The following is a 19,064-nucleotide window of genomic DNA, read 5'->3' as shown; positions in this document are numbered from 1 at the left end:
TTTAAGGGGCACCTCGTGGCTCAGTCAGTAAGGGGCACCTGGGTGGCTCAGTAGATTAAGCATCCAACTCTTGATTTCGGCTCAGGTCATGATCTTCAGTTCGTGGGTTCGAGCCCCCCGTTGGGCTCTGCTGGTGTTCTCTCTCTCTCTCTCTCTCTCTCTCTCTCTGCACCTCCCCCATTTGCTCTCTATGTCTCTCTCAAAATAAATGAGAATAAACTTTTAAAAAGAAAAAATAGAATATTTAAAAGTAGATGGGATAAAAATTGACCTTGAGCTACCTACCACTGGTTTAATTTTATTAAAGCACATCTTTGATCAAACCCATAATGTGTCACCAACCTTTGAGTTAACAATCAAACAGACTTCCAAAATTCCAAAGTTTCTTCACAATTTGTCTTTTTCTTCCACTCTTCCACATTGGCCTATGCAAACTTATTTCTTACACTTAACAATAAGAATGTCCTCTGATTTACCCAGAAAGATTTCTTCAAGATCTTTGAACTAGCAATTTTTGTTGCCTCCTTCCTTAGAGGTTCTGCTCAGGCCAGAACTTTTCATGAAGACTTACATCAAAAAACCAAGGTAAATAGAAAACACAAAATGAAAGGGTAGAAATAAAACAAAGACTGTATTATTGCATTTCCCACTTGGCTAATATTTCTCTTTAGCTTTGCCTGAAGAGCCGTTTGACCCATTCATTTTTTTCCCTCTCCCATTGAGCTGTTAATCTCTTATTTTTGGAGGTTCTGATTATTTTCAAACTCCTTGGTTATATTTTCAAACGTTTATTTCTTAAAACATATTAAAATAGTTATTTTGTTATATTCTGTGTCTAATTCTGATATCTCAGGTCTTTCTTGGTCAGATTCTGCGGGCTCTTGCTTGTAACGTTTTGTTTCCACATGTGCATTATGGGTTTTGACGAAACTCTCATTCCTCAGAACTTGATCCATGGAAATTTCTTCAGAGAGAATGTGCAAAGATTTGTACTTGTTTCTGCCATTCACCTGAGGTCACTACCAACCTGAACCCCCTTTAAAAATTTTGTTTTTTTCAGGTTTTAAACTGTTTTAAGGCATTGCTTATAGTTACATATTCTCGTGGTAGATTTATTTTCCCTTTCCACCCAACACCAAGGTCCAAATGAGCAGATTTCCTTGCTACATCTTTCTTTCTGCCTGGTATCCTTTTCCACCCTTACACTTAAAGGTATAGCCTTATGGTGTCCTAGCTTTTCAGAAAGGATTCAACACATTGGGTGAGCCCTTGATTCCATGTCCTGTCTCTCTCACCCTAACAGTCAAACAAGAGCTCAAGACTCACTAGTGTTTGGCAGGTCTGTTCCTTTATGATTTCAGCTCCTCGTGTATATCTTCACTCTCCCAGCTATATAAAAATTTCCTAATTCCTAAAGGTAGGGACCATAGAACACACTTGTGTCATCTTCTAAATTGTTGCGCATAGGAGGAACAGTATAATTCAGAAATAATGATAACATTAACAGCATTTACTTATGCATGACAGGCATTTTATTTTTCTTATGTACATTATCCCACTTAATCTTCCCACCAGTTCTCAGAGGTGGATAGTATACATATTACTCTTGAAGAACCTAAGCACAGAGAGGTTAAGTAATTTGCCCAAGCTCACATAGGGGAGCTAGTACTCACCTCAAGGCAGACTGACTCCAGAGCTCACATTCTTAAAAAAATTTTTTTTTAATTTTTATTTATTTTTGAGAGAGAAAGAGAGAGAGCATGAGCAGGCGAGGAGCAGAGAGAAAGGGAGACACAGAATCTGAAACAGGTTCCAGGCTCTGAGCTGTCAGCACAGAGCCCAACGCAGGGCTCAAACTCACAAACTGTGAGATCATGACCTGAGCCGAAGCCGGACACTCAACTGACTGAGCCACCCAGGCACCCCATGCAGAGCTCACATTCTTTTAAGCATTATGTTATGGCCCAGGAGGACTTTTTTTTTTTTTTTTAAGATAATAGTAGGAAATATGGTACAATAGGAACAAAGTACGTATGGAGTCTTATATATCTTGTAGAATTTTGACATTATGTGGTAGTCCCTTCATAATTAAGTATATCTTAGGAAAATTAAGGTGGTAGCAATAATTGAAGCTTATTTTTTTTAATGTTTTGTTTTGAGAGAGATCATGTGCCAGGAGAGGTGGGGGCGGGGACGGGGAGGGCAGAAGATCTGAAGCGGGCTCTTCACTGACAGCAGCAAGCCTGTGGCAAGGCTTGAACTCAACAAACCGTGAAATCATGACCTGAGCACAAACTGACTGAGCCACCCAGGTGCTCCAGCAATAATTGAAGATGGAAATCACGTACCAATGTAAAATGATAGACTGACTAGATTAATGGCATCTAATGAAATGACGCTTAATAAATTTTTTAGTCCAGAAGATAAAGGAATGATGTTATTAATGACAGAAAGTTCCAAATGTTTCTATATAAATATTGGTGCTGAAAGTTCTTTTGGGAGATGGGGTGTTAGCATTTTTTATTTACCTCATTTAAAAGTTATTTTCTTAGAGGGGCGCCTAGGTGGGTCAGTTGGTTGAGTGACCAGTTTCAGCTTAGGTCATGCTCTCATGGTTCATGAGTTCAAGCCCCGCATCAGGCTCTCAGCTGTCAGTGCAAAGCCCGCTTTGGATCCTCTGTCTCCTTCTCTCTCTGCCCATTGCTCATGTTGTGTCTCACTGTCAAAAATAAATAAACATAAAAAATATGTATTTTCCTAGAGATAGAAGATAACAGAGTTGGCATTTGTACAGAATTGATATTTTTAATAATAGCTTTATTAAGATATAATTCACATATGTAAAATTCATCCTTTTAAAAAGTGTATAATTCAGCAGCCATTCCCCATGATCTAATTTCAGAAAATTTTCATCAGCCCCAAAAGAAACCTCATATGATTGATACTTAGAGAGAAGTCCATCTTTTATCCGAAAAGAAGAAGTAATATTCTTGATTCAAATGAATAGTCACTGACTTGTAATCATATTTAGCCAGTCCTCTAAATTAGGTCAAGATTTGGTAACAAAGACTAGATTGAGAACACATTGCCTAAGTTATTTTTCTTTTTTAACTATTGAAATCTTCAAGCATTTGATATACGGGTTTAAATAATTCCTTATGTCATAAACAAGATATAGCTCAGCAAATATTTTCTTTAACATGAAGTTTTCTTTTTAATATTAACATCTTTTTGTTAAGTATTAGAAAAACTTTAAAATCAAATCTGTTTAAACTACTAAGAAAATAGTTCTAGGAGATGTCTAAGGTTTGCCTAGAAACTTTAATCACTTTACCTTTTCTTTTAAGATGCCAGTGACAGTGGACGTTCTTATAAAACAGTCCTGGACCGTTGGAGAGAGTCTCTCCTTGCTTCTGCTAGTCTATCCCAAGTCTTTCTTCATCTCTCCACCTTGGATCGTAGCGTGATATGGTCTAAATCTATACTGAATGCTCGTTGCAAGATATGCCGAAAGAAGGGTGATGCTGAAAACATGGTGCTTTGTGATGGCTGTGATCGGGGTCATCATACGTACTGTGTTCGGCCAAAGCTAAAGGTATTTTTCCCTTCTTCTACTTCTTAGATTAAATTGAGTGATTGAGGTTTTGAGTGATAGATGATTAATGATCATTTCTGTGATTTGTCAGACTGTGCCTGAAGGAGATTGGTTTTGTCCAGAGTGTCGGCCAAAGCAACGTTCGAGAAGACTCTCCTCTAGACAGAGACCATCCTTGGAGAGTGATGAAGAGATGGAAGACAGTATGGGAGGTGAGGATGATGAAGTTGATGATGATGATGAAGAGGGTCAAAGTGAGGAGGAAGAATATGAGGTAGAACAAGATGAAGATGACTCACAGGAAGAGGAAGAAGTCAGGTAAGTCCATGCAATAAAATGAGAGTTTGTGAGTTTTATTCACACAGTGTCTTGACCTCGCAAATACAAATGGAATGGTTGGGGCCCTTAACTTTTTTAAAAACCGGTGGGTAATAAGTGGCCTGAGGTTATCCTTGCTTTAGTTTTATAAGGATTTGAAATTATTCCTGAGGAAGTATAGTAGCTATATGAACCTACCCAGATCATAAAATCAAATATGAGTTCAAGTTTGGACAGGAATACTAATTCAGACCTCCATTAAGTTTGATTTTACTTCATTTTATGCCTGGAGCAGCAAATAAGCATTCCAGAGGATATTCATGAGATAAAGATGAATGCAGCTTCCCTGTGCCCCTATTGCTTTCTCAAGGAGTTATACTCGAACAAAGAGAAAGAGATATGCCAAGAAGCACATTATATTGTTATACTTCTACCACATTAGCACCCAGAAGGGGTCAACTTCTATATACTACCATATAGCCAAGTACTCTGCAACTTAGCAAGTGCCTGGCTATTCCAGCCGTGGCAGCACTAGAGCATTCTCCCTTTATTTGTCCCTTTTTAACATTTGAACCCCATTCATGTGGAAACAGGAAAGTGAATGTGAAGCAAGGGCAACTTAGAACTGACAAAGTACAAAAAGGCCAGTCTGAGGAGGGGTAAGTAGAAAGAGCTGCCCCATCTATTTTAAACAAGTTGTTTTTGTTTGTTTTTGTTTGTTTTTTTGTTTTTAATTTTTTTTAATGTTTATTTATTTTTGAGAGAGAGAGAGAGAGAGTACGAGCAGGGTAGGGACAGAGAGAGACAGAGACACAGAATCCAAAGCAGGCTCTAGGCCATGAGCTGTCAGCACAGAGTCTGACGCAGGGCTCGAACCCACGAACCATGAGATCATGATCTGAGCTGAAATCAAACGCTTAACCAACTGAGCAACCCAAGAGCCCCAACAATAGCTCCAACTAGCAAGAGCTATCGCCCCGGTAGATTATAAGGGCAGTATTTGTGTTAACATAAAGATGATATGGGAAATTCTTGGAAATATTTTAAGTAAACTGGAAGCCCAGGTATATGGGGAGATGGATAAAAAAGGCTTAATGGAGTTATTTGATACTTGTCTACAGCTTAAAGGCAATTAAAAGAGTGAACCTAGAGTTGCCTGGCTGGCTCAGTCATTGAAGCGTGTGACTCTTGATCTTGGGGTCATGAGTTCGTGAGTTCTAGCCCCACGTTGGGGTTAGAGTTTACTTAAAAAATAATAATAATAATAAAATGGAAGATTGAACCTAGTTTTGTATTTTACAGTAAGAAGCAGAAGATGGCAAAGAGATTCTTAACATACTATTCAGGAACCATAGGTTTAAGGCCTATTTTAGTTGCAGTCATTGGCCAAAACTGTAGGTTACCTCAGCATCAGTGGTAATGAAAAGTGATGAAAAACTGTTACTGTAAGAAGACAAAAGAAATGTATATAGAACTCATTGGCTGAATAGTAGAACAAGGGGAATAGAAATAATCTTAATTGCATCATTTCTCTGTACAATAATTATGTTTTCAAACAATATTTACAGCCCACCAAAACGAGGAAGACCACAAGTTAGATTGCCAATTAAAACAAGAGGGAGACTTAGCTCTTCTTTCTCCAGTCGTGGCCAACGACAAGATCCTGGAAGATATACTTCAAGGAGTCAGCAGAGTACACCCAAAACAACTGTTTCCTCTAAAACCACTGGTAGAAGCCTTAGAAAGATAAAATCTGCTCCTCCAACAGAAACTAAGTCTTTAAGAATTGCCGGTCGTTCTACTCGCCAGAGTTACGGCCCACTGCAAGCGGATGTATTTGTGGAACTACTTAGTCCTCGTAGAAAACGCAGAGGCAGGAAAAGTGCTAATAATACACCAGAAAATAGTCCCAACTTCCCTAACTTCAGAGTCATTGCCACAAAGTCAAGTGAGAAGTCAAGATCTCTAAGTGTTGCTTCAAAACTTTCTCTCCAAGATAGTGAATCCAAGAGAAGAGGAAGGAAAAGACAATCTACAGGTATGAAGAAGTCTAATTTAAACTATTCTTACCTAAGAAAATGGAATAATTTTGAAAGATTGAGTGTTGTGGGGTGCCTGGGTGGCTCAGTCGGTTGACCGTCCGACTTCAGCTCAGGTCATGATCTTGGCTTTCGTGAGTTCGAGCCCCACATCGGACTCTGTGCTGGCGGCTCAGAGCCTGGAGCCTGCTTTGAGTTCTATGTCTGTCTGTCTGTCTCTCTCTCTCTCTCTCTCAAAAATAAACATTAAAAAAAAAATTAAAAAAAAAAAAGATTGAGTGTTGAGATACTTTGAATCATTTTTTAAAAGCTGTCACTAAGATACACAAAGTTACTAGGGAACAGCCCAGCCTGAACCATAATGTTCATTGAAGGGGCAGCTAGCCATTTGAGGAGTAAGGTAAATTATATTGCCAGTATTTTTCTAGTAGTGTAGCAAGATAGTTGTGAAAAATTTTTAGTGTTCTGTTTCTAATGGAGAGATTTGGCCAACATTTGAACAGTCTTGGTATAACATATTCTAACATTTCATTCTCTTCCACCCTTTCTACTTTAAAACACATATATTCATCATAACCTACACAGGCTACATTGGGTTATTTGGTTAAGTTTCCTATCTGGCATACTGAATTTGGGGGCAGGGGAGAGCTGGGAGAGTAATATTGTTAGGGAGTAATCATCAGCTGTCTTTTTAATTCTGATAATCATTTTTTATAGTAATCTCTATCCCATATAATCTCTTTATTTATCTCTTCAATCCTATTCTTTTCTTCCTTTAGTGTCCATAGTAATAAAACTTTGATATTTCCAAAAAAATAAAATTAAACATAAAAAGCATTACTGTTCCTTGAAGAATTATAGATAAGTTGTATTGTATTATTCAAACCTATGACAGGATTAAGGAATCCATTGGTGAAAGAACGGAAGACCCATTAGTCTGTATGTGCAGTCACCGGGTTGTTGGGTTTGGGAGGGTTCTATCAGGTAACTTGGCACCGAGATCTAATTTAGCTTTTCCCATCCCCTTATCTGTTTTGCTCTTCCCCAATTCTGAACTTCAAGCTACTTGGAAAAAATAGTACACCTGAAGCATTTGTATTCTAAAAAACTCTGCTAAGAAAAAAATTTTGTTGTTGTTAATTGATTTATGAATTTACTGACCTGGCTCCAAGGACAAACAAAGGGGAAAATGTATGGATTTACATTTAAGTAGAAAATTTAAACACCTGAATTCATAATATGAACTATGCTGCCCTTTTCTACTCATTCATACACTTTTCCTCTAGTTCATACATTCCTAATGTATTTCATTATATACACCTTAGATTTTATGAGAAAACATTTTAAGAAAGTCTCCATATAAAAAATAAGACTTATAGGAATAATCTTTTACTTCATTGTTGAGAATTACTTTTCTTTTATGCAAGGTAATCTATAAAGAGGCCTACTTGCTAGATCTGAAGAGGTTACCTTCCTAAGGATGTGTTTTCAGAAATACTGGAGAATTGCTTACTTTCATTTTATTATAGTTGAAAATGTATTTTTAAATTTTTTTTTTTTCAACGTTTATTCATTTTTGGGACAGAGAGAGACAGAGCATGAACGGGGGAGGGGCAGAGAGAGAGGGAGACACAGAATCGGAAACAGGCTCCAGGCTCTGAGCCATCAGCCCAGAGCCCGACGCGGGGCTCGAACTCACGGACCGCGAGATCGTGACCTGGCTGAAGTCGGACGCCTAACCGACTGCGCCACCCAGGCGCCCCGAAAATGTATTTTTAATAAAACAGGCTAAAAAATAATGTATAAACTTTATAAATGTATAAAGTTCTAGAAACTTTCTTTTATAGTACACTGTTGTTACAATATGTTCCCAATGATGGGGCACCTGGGTGGCTCGGTCAGTTAGGCGTCTGACTTCGGCTCAGGTCATCTCATGGTTCACAAGTTCGAGCTCTGCATCGGGCTCTGTGCTGACAGCTCAGAGCCTGGAGCCTGCTTCAGATTCGTGTCTCCCTCTCTCTCTGCCCCTCCCCTGCTTGCACTGTCTCTCTCTAAAAAATAAATAAACATTAAAAAATTGAAAAAGAAAAAACACAATATGTTCCCAGTGAATGTTCATTTGGAAATTTTATGATCAAAAAGGAAATAGTGGGGGTTCCTAGCTGGCTCAGTCAGTGGAGCATGCGACTCTTGATCTCAGGGTTGTAAGTTTGAGTCCCACATTGGGTGTAGGGATTACTTAAAAATAAAATCTTTAAAAAATAAAAAAAGGAAATAGTAATTTTTGACCCAGATTTTCATATCTCCAATGTAAGTTAGTTTATCTCAATATATACAGAATGGCAATTTTCTCTTTGAATTTAGGTGTATTTTTTTTTTTTTTCAACGTTTATTTTATTTTTGGGACAGAGAGAGACAGAGCATGAACGGGGGAGGGGCAGAGAGAGAGGGAGACACAGAATCGGAAACAGGCTCCAGGCTCTGAGCCATCAGCCCAGAGCCCGATGCGGGGCTCGAACTCACGGACCGCGAGATCGTGACCTGGCTGAAGTCGGACGCCCAACCGACTGCGCCACCCAGGCGCCCCAGAATTTAGGTGTATTTATAATACCGTTTAGCTTGTAGTGATCAAATATTTTGCTTTGTCATCACCTAAAATTAATTTAATCATTTATTTAGAATCATCTCCTATGACACTGAATCGAAGGAGTTCAGGCCGACAAGGAGGAGTTCATGAATTGTCTGCTTTTGAACAACTTGTTGTGGAACTGGTACGGCATGATGACAGCTGGCCTTTTTTGAAACTCGTTTCCAAAATCCAGGTAAAATTATTAGATTTGATAAAATGTGTTCATGTATATTATTTGATTTTAGTCTTCTTGGCAACTTTGAGGTAGTCAGAATTCCCATTAGTCACTACATATTGGAACGTTGGTTCCTGTGTTGAAAAAAATGGCGTTAGGGTGCATTGTGTTCTCAGTCCTTTCTAATCCTGTGACTGATTCTCAACGAATGATGACAGTATGTTGAAATAACCTCAAAGTTTTTTTCCATGTAATGAATATGAATAGATTTAATTCAACTGAGTATCGTTATTGGTACCCTAAGAAAACAGAGATGGCCTAAACTAAGGGATTTGAGATGGTGCTGGAGTTCTTTATATACTTAAGGCCGTATGTGATATGCTGCAGCGGATAGGGCAGTGTTATAGTGCTGTAATAGAAGTTATAATGGTCCTCCAGAAGTGGAGAAGAAAAGGAGATTGATTTGACCATTTCAAAGGGAGGGAATAGCAGGAATTAGTTCTTTATAGAAGAACTAGAACTGTTTGGTCTGGTCATTAAGGAAAGGTAGGATTTCAATAGTAAGAAATAGAATAAGGACATTCTAGGAAAAGGAGACCCAGAAATGAGAATATGGGAAATGATGGGTAGTTTGAATGGAACAAAGGGTGTGTTAGGCACAGTAGAGAGAAATAGAGAAAGAGAGCACACAAGCAAAATCATAAGCTTTTTCTCCTTTTTTTTTATTTAAAAAGAAATTTTTTATGTTTATTTTTGAGAGAGAGAGAGAGAGAGAGAGAGAGCATGAGCGGGGGAGGGGCAGAGAAGAGGGGAGGGAAGACACAGAATCCAAAGCAGGCTCCAGGCTCCGAGCTGTCAGCACAGAGCCCGATGCGGGGCTTGAACTCACAAACCGTGAGATCATGACCTGAGCCAAAGTCAGATGCTCAACCGACTGAGCCACTAAGGCGCCCCTCCTTTTTTTTTTTTTAAGTTTATTTATATATTTTGAGAGAGAGGCAGCATGCATGAGGTGGGTTTAGCAGAGAGAAAGGGAGAGAGAGAGAATCCCAAGCTGATAGCACAGAGCCCAACGCCAGACTATCTGTCTCACAAATCACAAGACCATGACCAGAGCTGAAACCAGGAGTTGGATACTTAACCGACTGAGCCACCCAGGTGCCCCAAGCTTTTTCTTTGCACAACTTATCTCTGATAAATTTTCTATAGGAGATATATTTGAATTATTTTACAGGTCCCAGACTATTATGACATCATCAAAAAGCCCATTGCCTTAAATATAATTCGTGAAAAAGTGAACAAATGTGAATATAAATTAGCATGTAAGTACTTTATGTTTTTCTCTGATAATTATTTTTGTTTAAAGAGGTAAAGGCTGTTTTCTCGTGATTTAAATGATGTATATTAATGTGGTTGTATAGATGGCATCCCAAGAGGTCCCTAAAATGCTTGTCTATGTATACAGAGATAAAAGATGCATAGGGATTAATTGAGTTTTAGATATTTTATAGAATCTGATCTTGATAGAAGTTCTATGTAATTATATAACATTCCTAATTGCATAAGTGCATAGTTTCAACAAATCAATTTTAAAGCATTTATAGTTCAACAATTTTAAGTTTTAGTTCTACTACCTTGTTTCAGAGGCTTCAATTTCTTTTTTGGGGAACAGGGTAGAGTCAGGTCATTTGTTTGTCTTTTACATGAAAACAATATGGAGTAGAGGCTTCAGTTTCTTTTTTCTTTCTTTCTTTCTTTTTTAAAGTTTTTATTTATTTATTTTGAGATAGAACCAGCAGGGAAGGGGCAGGGGGATGGGGGGAGACAGAGGATCTGAAGCAGGCTCTGTGCTGACAGCAGAGAGCCCAATGCAGGGCTCAAACTCACAAACCATGAGATCATGACCTGAGCCAAAGTCAGACACTTAACCAACTGAGCCACCCAGGTATCCCAGAGACTTCAATATGTAAAGAAAAAAGTGGGCTTCCGTTTTCTTAATGACATTTCCAGCTGTGATACAAACAAAATGTATATTTATAATTTATGTACTTTTATTCTAATCTCATTTGTTTTTTTCTTTCTAGCGGAATTTATCGATGATATTGAGTTAATGTTTTCGAACTGCTTTGAGTACAACCCTCGTAACACAAGTGAAGCAAAAGCTGGAACTAGGCTTCAAGCATTTTTTCACATTCAGGCTCAAAAACTTGGACTCCATGTCGCGCCTGGGAATGTGGATCAAGTTAGCACACCACCAGCTGCAAAGAAGTCGCGAATCTAATTTTGTCCTTCTGAAGGATATATTTGAGAAAGACAAATTGTTCATGAAAATGGAACATTAAATCATGCTCTAAAGCATATATATATATATAAAGCAATAACAACTGATTGACCACATTGAAGTGTGGCCTGCACTATATTCTCAATTTTAATATTAAGCACTCAGGAGAATGTAGGAAAGATTGCCTTTGCTACAGTTTTGTTCAGTATCTAATAAGTTTGATAGATGTATTGGTTACAGTACTGGTTTACAGAGGTTTTTGTACATTTTGAGATCATTCATGTGTCCCAATATCTCTGAAAATATTTTCTCACCTGTGATTTATTTTGTCATTGATTTTTTTTTTTTTTTAGAAGTGTGGTATTAAGGGAGATTTGTCCATACAGATAAATCTTCTATTATAGCACAGTCTAGGAAAAAAAAGCATATATGTCTAAGATGTTTAATAAGCACATTCTTTCAACACTACACATGAATGCATCCAATTTTATATCCTTGAAGTGCTGTACCAATGCTGGCTGGAGATATTAAGTCTGAGTTTATTAACTAGATATTTATTTAGCATTCAAAATAATTTGTGAATTTGTTTTGTATTTATAAAATTTGTACCTGGAAAATGTTCTTTAATTTTTTAAACATTTTACTGTGTTTTTGTTTTATTTCTCTAACTTCTTTAATGAACAATCAGTAAAAGGTAACCCCTCCCTTTTCCCTGACAGTTCCTTCAGTTTTACAGAACTGTATTACAGGTTTCTATGTACAACTTTTTTTAAGTGTACAAATAAAATGATACATGTTTTTCAAGTATTCGGAATCTGGAATTTTTACAAAGCAGAATTGGACTATTGCATGTGATACATACAGACCATAGGAACTAATGTTTTATTGTACCTGAGTCTCTATGGCAGTGATTTGCATCTTTTTCTGCCCCAACCCTTGAGAGGTAAGATACCTCCCATGAGTAACAGCAGCAGTCTCTGATAGAGATTCTCAGTAAAAGGAAGAAAGAAAGTTTGGAATATGCCCACCTTGTTAAGAAACACCACTCAACATTTTATAAATTAAATAGGAGGTGCTATTTCTTAGGGATGGAAGATGTACAGAGGCCTTAGTTTCATAGGACTAGCTGTTCCTTTTTAGAATGCAAAACGCAGGTGTCCTCTCTAGGGCTTTTTGGAAGGCAGTAGAATCATCCTGTTTTCTCATCTAAAATCTTGCCATATGTTCACAACTGTAACTTTTGATATATTTGTAATCATTTCGTATACCAATAACCAAATTTCTTAGAAAATTGTACTTCAGTATTTATTTAGGAGAGAATTCTAAAATGCAAGTACACTTCAATAGTAAATTATCTGATTACTTAATATTCTTCACTTTTTAATGTTCATAACAACTAACATTTGTATGTGCTTTTCTTCTTGACAATAAACACTAAGAAGGAAAATTCTGTCCAACTAATAACTGTTAAGTCTGAAAGTCAGTCTTAAGACTTGGCAATTTATATGTTGCCTTTCTCGGACTCAGTGAAAATTAAAGACATTGCTTTTTAATCTGCCCAGCCAGATTTTCTTAGATATAGAAATCATTACTTACACCCATACATACCTGCAGTAATTGAAATTTTACACAGCAACAAGGCTAACATACATACATAACATTCATAGTAGTGGCTGGGAATGTAATGTTGACATGACCAAGAAAACAGTGTTATCCAACTCCTATTTTGAGTTTATGTTTTTCTTCAAGGAGACAACTACAAAATGGAATGGGTGGAATAGAAACATAATTGAAAACTCAAGTCCAAGATAGTTGAGACATTTCAGTCAGCTAGGCACCACTTACTGAGTTCAATTTCCAACCCCAGATAAACTGTATATGTAAAAGCACTTAATTTGTGGGGCGCCTGAGTGACTCAGTCAGTTGAGCGTCTGACTTCGGCTCAGGTCATGATCTCACAGTCTAGAGATCGAGTCCCACGTCAGGCTCTGTGCTGACAGCTCAGAGTCTGGAGCCTGCTTCAGATTCTGTGTCTCCCTCTCTGCCCCTCCCTCTGCTTGCACTCTGTGTCTCAAAATAAAGACATAAAAAATTTTTAAAAATAAAAGCACTTAATTTGTAATTGTAAGAGGGTGCTAGAAGGGAAAGAAATTAACACATCTTGTTATATGCCAAGCCTGTTAATTTAGAAGTTTATATCCTTCATACCTAATAACTATGTATGTTAAGCCAATTCTGTAAGGATTTTCGCTGTTATTCTCTCCATCTTTCAAGTGAGATTTTGACTCAGATGAATTTTTTTGTAAGTACTTGCCCAAGATCACAGAGTAAATGACACCAGGCTGTCAAAATTCCTTATTTCCAATATGCTAGGCTACCTCCAGGAAGATGAGGGATATGCAAATTTATCTCTGAACAATAAAAAAGAGTGGGCAGAAAGGAAAATGGAGAATGTACATGTATTCATATCAGATAATAGTCTATGTCACATGTTTGGAGAGTTATTCATTGTAAGCATATGCTTATTTTCCTTTTTTATTTGTAGTTTCTAAGGATCACTGTCCTATTCTTCAGCCATGTGCTCAGAATATGTACTAAAGGGAGCATGAGAATAGGAAAAGCTGCTATCTTCCAAACTTTGGATTTAGTTCCCATGCATATTTGGCTACAGATCTAATTAATATTGGCTACAGGATCCTTATTAATATTTTAGCAAAATCAGAAATGTGTGAGAAGCCAAAATTTAACAGCTATGTCATGCTTTGAACATTGTTCTTCCAAATATGTTCATTCTCTCATTTGTTTGCTATTTTTTTCCAATGTTAAAATATTTAAATGTCTTGGACTTTTTCTCAAGAGAAAAGGAGGTATGCTTGGACACATGTGAGTTCATTGTTTTAATTTCAAAAAAAAAAATGGACATGGTGCTTAGGTTAATTTCACTAACAACATGAGGAAGATTGTGCGTAAACCACATATTCTGCATTAGCCTTTATGCTCACAGTTCAGGAGAGCTTGCTATATTAAGCAAAGGTGTCAAAGCAAACCTCTAGATTAGCAAAAACATGCAGAAACATCAGTGTGTTCATAATTTAATGGTGTACAAATGACTGAGCAGACCTTTAATCTTTCTATTCATTCTCTTTCTAGGTAAAAGTTTGTCTTGAGAGCCAGTGACCCTTACTGTCAAAGAAATTGAGAAAATATATTCAAAGTATTGATGAACAAATCTCTGAAGTGTGAGGCTGTGATTTAAGCCTTTGATTGGGTCAATATTAGACGTATATTACTTTTCCCCAGTAATATGAAAAGCTTACTTCTCCTAGTTACAAAATTAATAAATGGCCATTGCCCAAAAAATAGAAAACAATAAAATGCAAAATAGAAATAAATTTGATGTATAATTTCTCAGATTATTTTCTTCAGTAAAAATGGATCGTGGTATACAAATCCTATTTTAAACAGCTGTTTTCGCTTTGTACCGTACATTGTGGATATCTCTGTTCTTTATGTGCTGTTCAGTGTTCTGCTGTATCTAAGGCTCACCTCGTTTGGAAACCTCTCAGATAACCCAGTCCTGCATTTACTTAACCAGGTATCTGATAGTTAATTATAAAAAATTATAATTAAAAATTATAAAAATTATAATTAAAAATTATAATTTACTTGTGATGTTTTGGCTAACTACTACAATTAATTCAGTAACCATTTGCATGTATATAACAGCTGTTTCTGTTATTAGAGCCTTAAAATGAGTTAATGATCAGAAGTGACAAACTAAAAAATGGATAATGAGGCAGTGTAGCATTTCTACAGCTAATAGGCATGTAATTTTTTTTTTAATTTTAATGTTTATTTTTGAGAGAGAGAAACAGCATGAGCAGGGGAGGGGCAGAGGGAAAGGGAGACAGAATCAGAAGGAGGCTCCAGGCTCTGAGCTGTCAGCAGAGAGTTATAGGCATATAATTTTAAATATTTTCCTGCCTGGGGGTGCCTAGCTGGTTCAGTGGGTGGGGCGTGTGACTCTTGATCTCACAGTCTTGAGTTCCAAGCCCCATGCTGGGTGTGGAGATTACTTGAAAAAATCTTTTTCTTTCTTTCTTTCTTTCTTTCTTTCTTTCTTTCATTCATTCATTCATTCATTCATTCATTCATTCCTGCCCTGGCTTCTTGTGGTATTTCTTCTGCCTGATCCCATGCACTTTTCACTGTTCAGTCCCCATAATCCTCTAGGATAGGACTTAGCGAACTTTCTGTAAAGGTTTAGATAGGAAATATTTAAGGCTCTGCCAGTCATCTGTCTCTGCTATAACTATTCAACTCTGCCGATTGTAGCACAAAAGCAGCTAGAGACAGTGCATAACTGACGCATGGCTGTGTTACTGTAAAACTTTATTTGCAAAAACAAGTGTGGGGCCAGATTTGGCTTTGTTTTCTGATCCCTAATCTGGAGTAAATAATACATAATTTAAACAAAGAACAGTATTTAACAAACGGAAAGAACTCTTAATTTTCTTCACCAGTTCTTGCTCTGGCTACTCTTAAAAGTCAAGATTCACCTGTAATCTCATCTTTGGTTCTCTTTTATTTTAGGTCTACATACAGTCCCTGAGCAATTGCATACTGCTTCATGGTGAAACTTAGCAACTGCCCCATGCTAGATTCTACTTCCAGCCATGAAGGAGGAACGGGTACAGGATTTGATACCCTGCTCTAAACAGAAAACTGGACGAAATACATCAAACTTTTCATATTTTGCACAATAATCAGTATAGCACTGTTATCTCTGCAAGATCTCCCTATTACTGGAATTACCTTCCTAAATAACAAAACTAAGCCACTCAATTTCTTATTTATAATTTTCCTTTCCTGTTACCTCCAATGGGATTAGCTTGGCCTGTACAAGCTGACACCATTCTGTCAACCACATGTATCACTTCCCACTACACCATCTATGTATTGGTTCCTGTCACACTAGACTCTGTTGTGTCTCAGAAATTAGGACTCTGAAGACTTCATGCCTTTTCGCTTGCTCTGCCTTCCACCTGAAATGTCTCCCACTTTACCAGCCAGAAGCAGATAACCTGAAAACATCCAGAATACAGTTTCTGTTTGGAATGATGAAAAATTCTGCAAATGGATAGTCGTGGTGATTGCACGACAGTATGAAGGTACTTAATGGTACATTTAAAAATGGTTAAAATGGGGGCACCTGGGTGGGTCATTTGGTTGAGTGTCCAGCTCTTGATTTCAGCTCAAGTCATGATTTCAACTCAAGTCATGATTTCATGGTTCCTGGGATCAATCCCTGCAGAGGGTTCTGTGCTGACAGCCTCCTTGGGATTCTCTCTCTCTCTCTCTCTCTCTCTCTCTCTCTCAAAAAAAACCAAAAACGAACAAACAAAAAACACACACAACTTTAAAAATGGTTAACCTGGAAAGTTTAGGGGCACCTGGCTGGCTAATTTGGTAGAGCATGCAATTCTTCATCTCAGGGGCATGAGTTTGAGCCCCACGTTGAGGGTAGAGCTTACTTTAAAAATAAAATGGAAACTTTAGTGTGTGTGTTTTTACCATGATAAAATATATAAATTTTTTAAACACTCATAAATGTTAACTAAGACACAATGAGCATCTGTTTAAACTCATAGCTGAATGCACAAGAGAGTGGTTGAAAAACCATTCTGACAGTGACATGAGCTGAAGTTGTAGCTATCCCAGTGAGGGTAGGCAGCTGGTAAAGGAAAGTTGATGGACTTAATGTCTTAATACTACGGGGGGGGGGGGGGGGGGGGGGGTGGAGATAAAACCTACAAATTAGACCTGAACTGAAAACCCACGTAAAGCCAAACCATCATAGAACTATACATTTATTAAAAATGTAGACTTGGGGGAAAAAATGCCAAAATGTGATCCAAAAACCCACAAAGAAAAAAAAACAACTTTAAAAATGATCCTCAGGCAGACTTCTACTTCTTTTTTTTTTTTTTTTAATGTTTATTTTTGAGACAGAGCATGAGCGGGGGAGAGGCAGAGAGACAGGGGGACAGAATCCGAAGCAGGCTCCAGGCTCTGAGCCATCAGCACAGAGCCCGAACTAGTCAACTGCAAGATCATGACCTGAGCTGAAGTCGGACGCTCAACTGACTGAGCCACCCAGGCACCCTGGCAGACTTCTACTTCTTGGATAAGGAAGTAAGTAAGCATCCTTTCCCCTACTCTTCCTGCTATAAAATTAAAAGCCAAAAACCCTAGATGTCATATATAAAGCAAACTTAAGACTGAAAGTTGTCGAGAAGGCAGACTGACTCGGGACCTTGGGATCTGAGGAAAGCATGATGAGTTACCTGGGTTTTCTTTTTGGCTCATATATCTAGATGAAACTGAAGAAGCTGGCAACTGGAAATTCTAAATAGCACAAAGAAAACAAAAGCCACAACAAAAGCTTTTCCAAAGAACCAGAAAAGGAGCAGCCTAGGAAGATAAAACATTTAGACAATAACCATTCCATTCCAGCCAAACACCACAGAAAAACCTGTCCTTACCCACACCCAAAAATCAACTGGGGAGCCTAGACTTCCACCAGGATAGGATAAGGATAAAATAAGGTGCCCCTACACCCCCACTGGAGTGGTGTCAGTGAAGAGCAAGTAGGGAGCCTGGACTTTCATCCCCACCAGCCAGTAGTGAGGTATTTCCCGCCTCCCCTAGCGTGTCAGTGGAGACCAGGAGGTGTCTACTGACCACTGACCAGCAATAATGGGAACCCCATTCCTGGTGTCATTAAAAGCTGAGTGGGAAACTTGGACTTCTGCATTTGGCAATTACAAGGTAGTTCCCAGACTTTCCCTGTCAGTGGTGTCAGAGAAAGCTAGTAGCTAAGAAGATTTAAATAAAGTCCAGAGTCTCAGCCTACTTCAGATTCTGTGTCTCCCTCTCTCTCTCTCTCCCTCTCTCTTCCCCGCTCACACTCTTATCTCTCTCTCTTTCAAAAATAAATAAACATTAAAAAAATTAAATAAGGTCCACAGTCTCATAATACAAAAATATCCAGGTTTCAGTAAAAAATTACTCATACCACAAACCAGGAAGATCTCAAACTGAATGAAAAAGAGAAAGATGTCAACACCAACGTGACATGTTAGAATTATTTGACAAAGGGGCATCTGGGTGGCTCAGTCGGTTAAGTGTCCAACTCATTTTCAGCTCAGGTCATGATTTCACAGTTCATGAATTCAAGCCCCCATCGGGCTCTGCACTCAAAATAAGAAACTTAAAAAAAGGAATTATTTGACAAAGATTTCAAAGCAGCCATGATACAAATGCTTCAATAAGCAGTTACAAACACACTTGAAACAAACAAAAGAACAGAAAGTTCAGTTTTCTATTGCTGCTGTAACAAGTTACCACAAATTTAGCAGCTTAGATGATGCAAGCTTATTGGTTGTAGGTTAGAAGTCTGACAGGAGGCTAAAATAAAGTTTCTAGAGAGCTGTTTTCCATTCTGGAGTCACTAGGGAAGAATCCATTTCCATGCTCTTTCCAGTTTCTAGAGGTCCCCACATTCCTTGATTGATGGCCCCCTTCATCTTCAAATCTACCAACATGACATTTCTCTGTGCCTTTCTTCATAATCACATCTGCCTCTGACCCTGCCAGGGAAGGTTCTCTGATTTTAAGAACCCATTTTGATTATATTACACCTGCCTAGACAACTCAGGATAATCTCCCTATTCAAGGTCCTTAAATTAATCACATTTTAGAAGTCTATTTTGCCAGATAAAGTAACATATTCACAGGGATTCCAGGAATTAGGACATGGACATCTTTGGAGAAGAAACATAAAAAAAAAAAAAAAAAAAAGGTAGACATAAGCCCTAACAAATCAATAATTATATGCAACTTAAATGCTCTACATACACCAATTTAAAAAGTGGAAGGAAGGAAGGAAGGAAGGAAGGAAGGAAGGAAGGAAGGAAGGAAGGAAGGAAGGGAGAAATTGGTCAGGGCTCTGAGGGAGAGAGAAC

General features: G+C 37.9%; 1 protein-coding gene across 5 annotated transcripts in view; it reads left to right on the top strand.

Moving 5' to 3' along the window:
- BAZ1A (bromodomain adjacent to zinc finger domain 1A) overlaps positions 1–11,844 on the top strand; it is a 95,714-nt gene extending 83,870 nt beyond the window's left edge. For all 5 annotated transcript variants that reach the window (XM_045450676.1, XM_045450678.1, XM_045450679.1 and 2 more), the window contains 6 exons: positions 3,348–3,595; positions 3,687–3,913; positions 5,482–5,951; positions 8,632–8,774; positions 9,991–10,078; positions 10,841–11,844. In XM_045450676.1, the coding sequence (XP_045306632.1) occupies positions 3,348–3,595; positions 3,687–3,913; positions 5,482–5,951; positions 8,632–8,774; positions 9,991–10,078; positions 10,841–11,037 (1,373 nt within the window). In that variant the 3' untranslated portion in view covers positions 11,038–11,844. The remainder of the gene's footprint in view (positions 1–3,347; positions 3,596–3,686; positions 3,914–5,481; positions 5,952–8,631; positions 8,775–9,990; positions 10,079–10,840) is intronic.
- The last annotated feature ends 7,220 nt before the right edge of the window (positions 11,845–19,064 follow it).

The sequence above is a fragment of the Leopardus geoffroyi genome, chromosome B3 (genome assembly GCF_018350155.1).
Source record: "Leopardus geoffroyi isolate Oge1 chromosome B3, O.geoffroyi_Oge1_pat1.0, whole genome shotgun sequence".
Taxonomy (NCBI): Eukaryota; Metazoa; Chordata; class Mammalia; order Carnivora; family Felidae; genus Leopardus; species Leopardus geoffroyi.
This window is presented reverse-complemented; position numbering and strand designations above follow the sequence as displayed.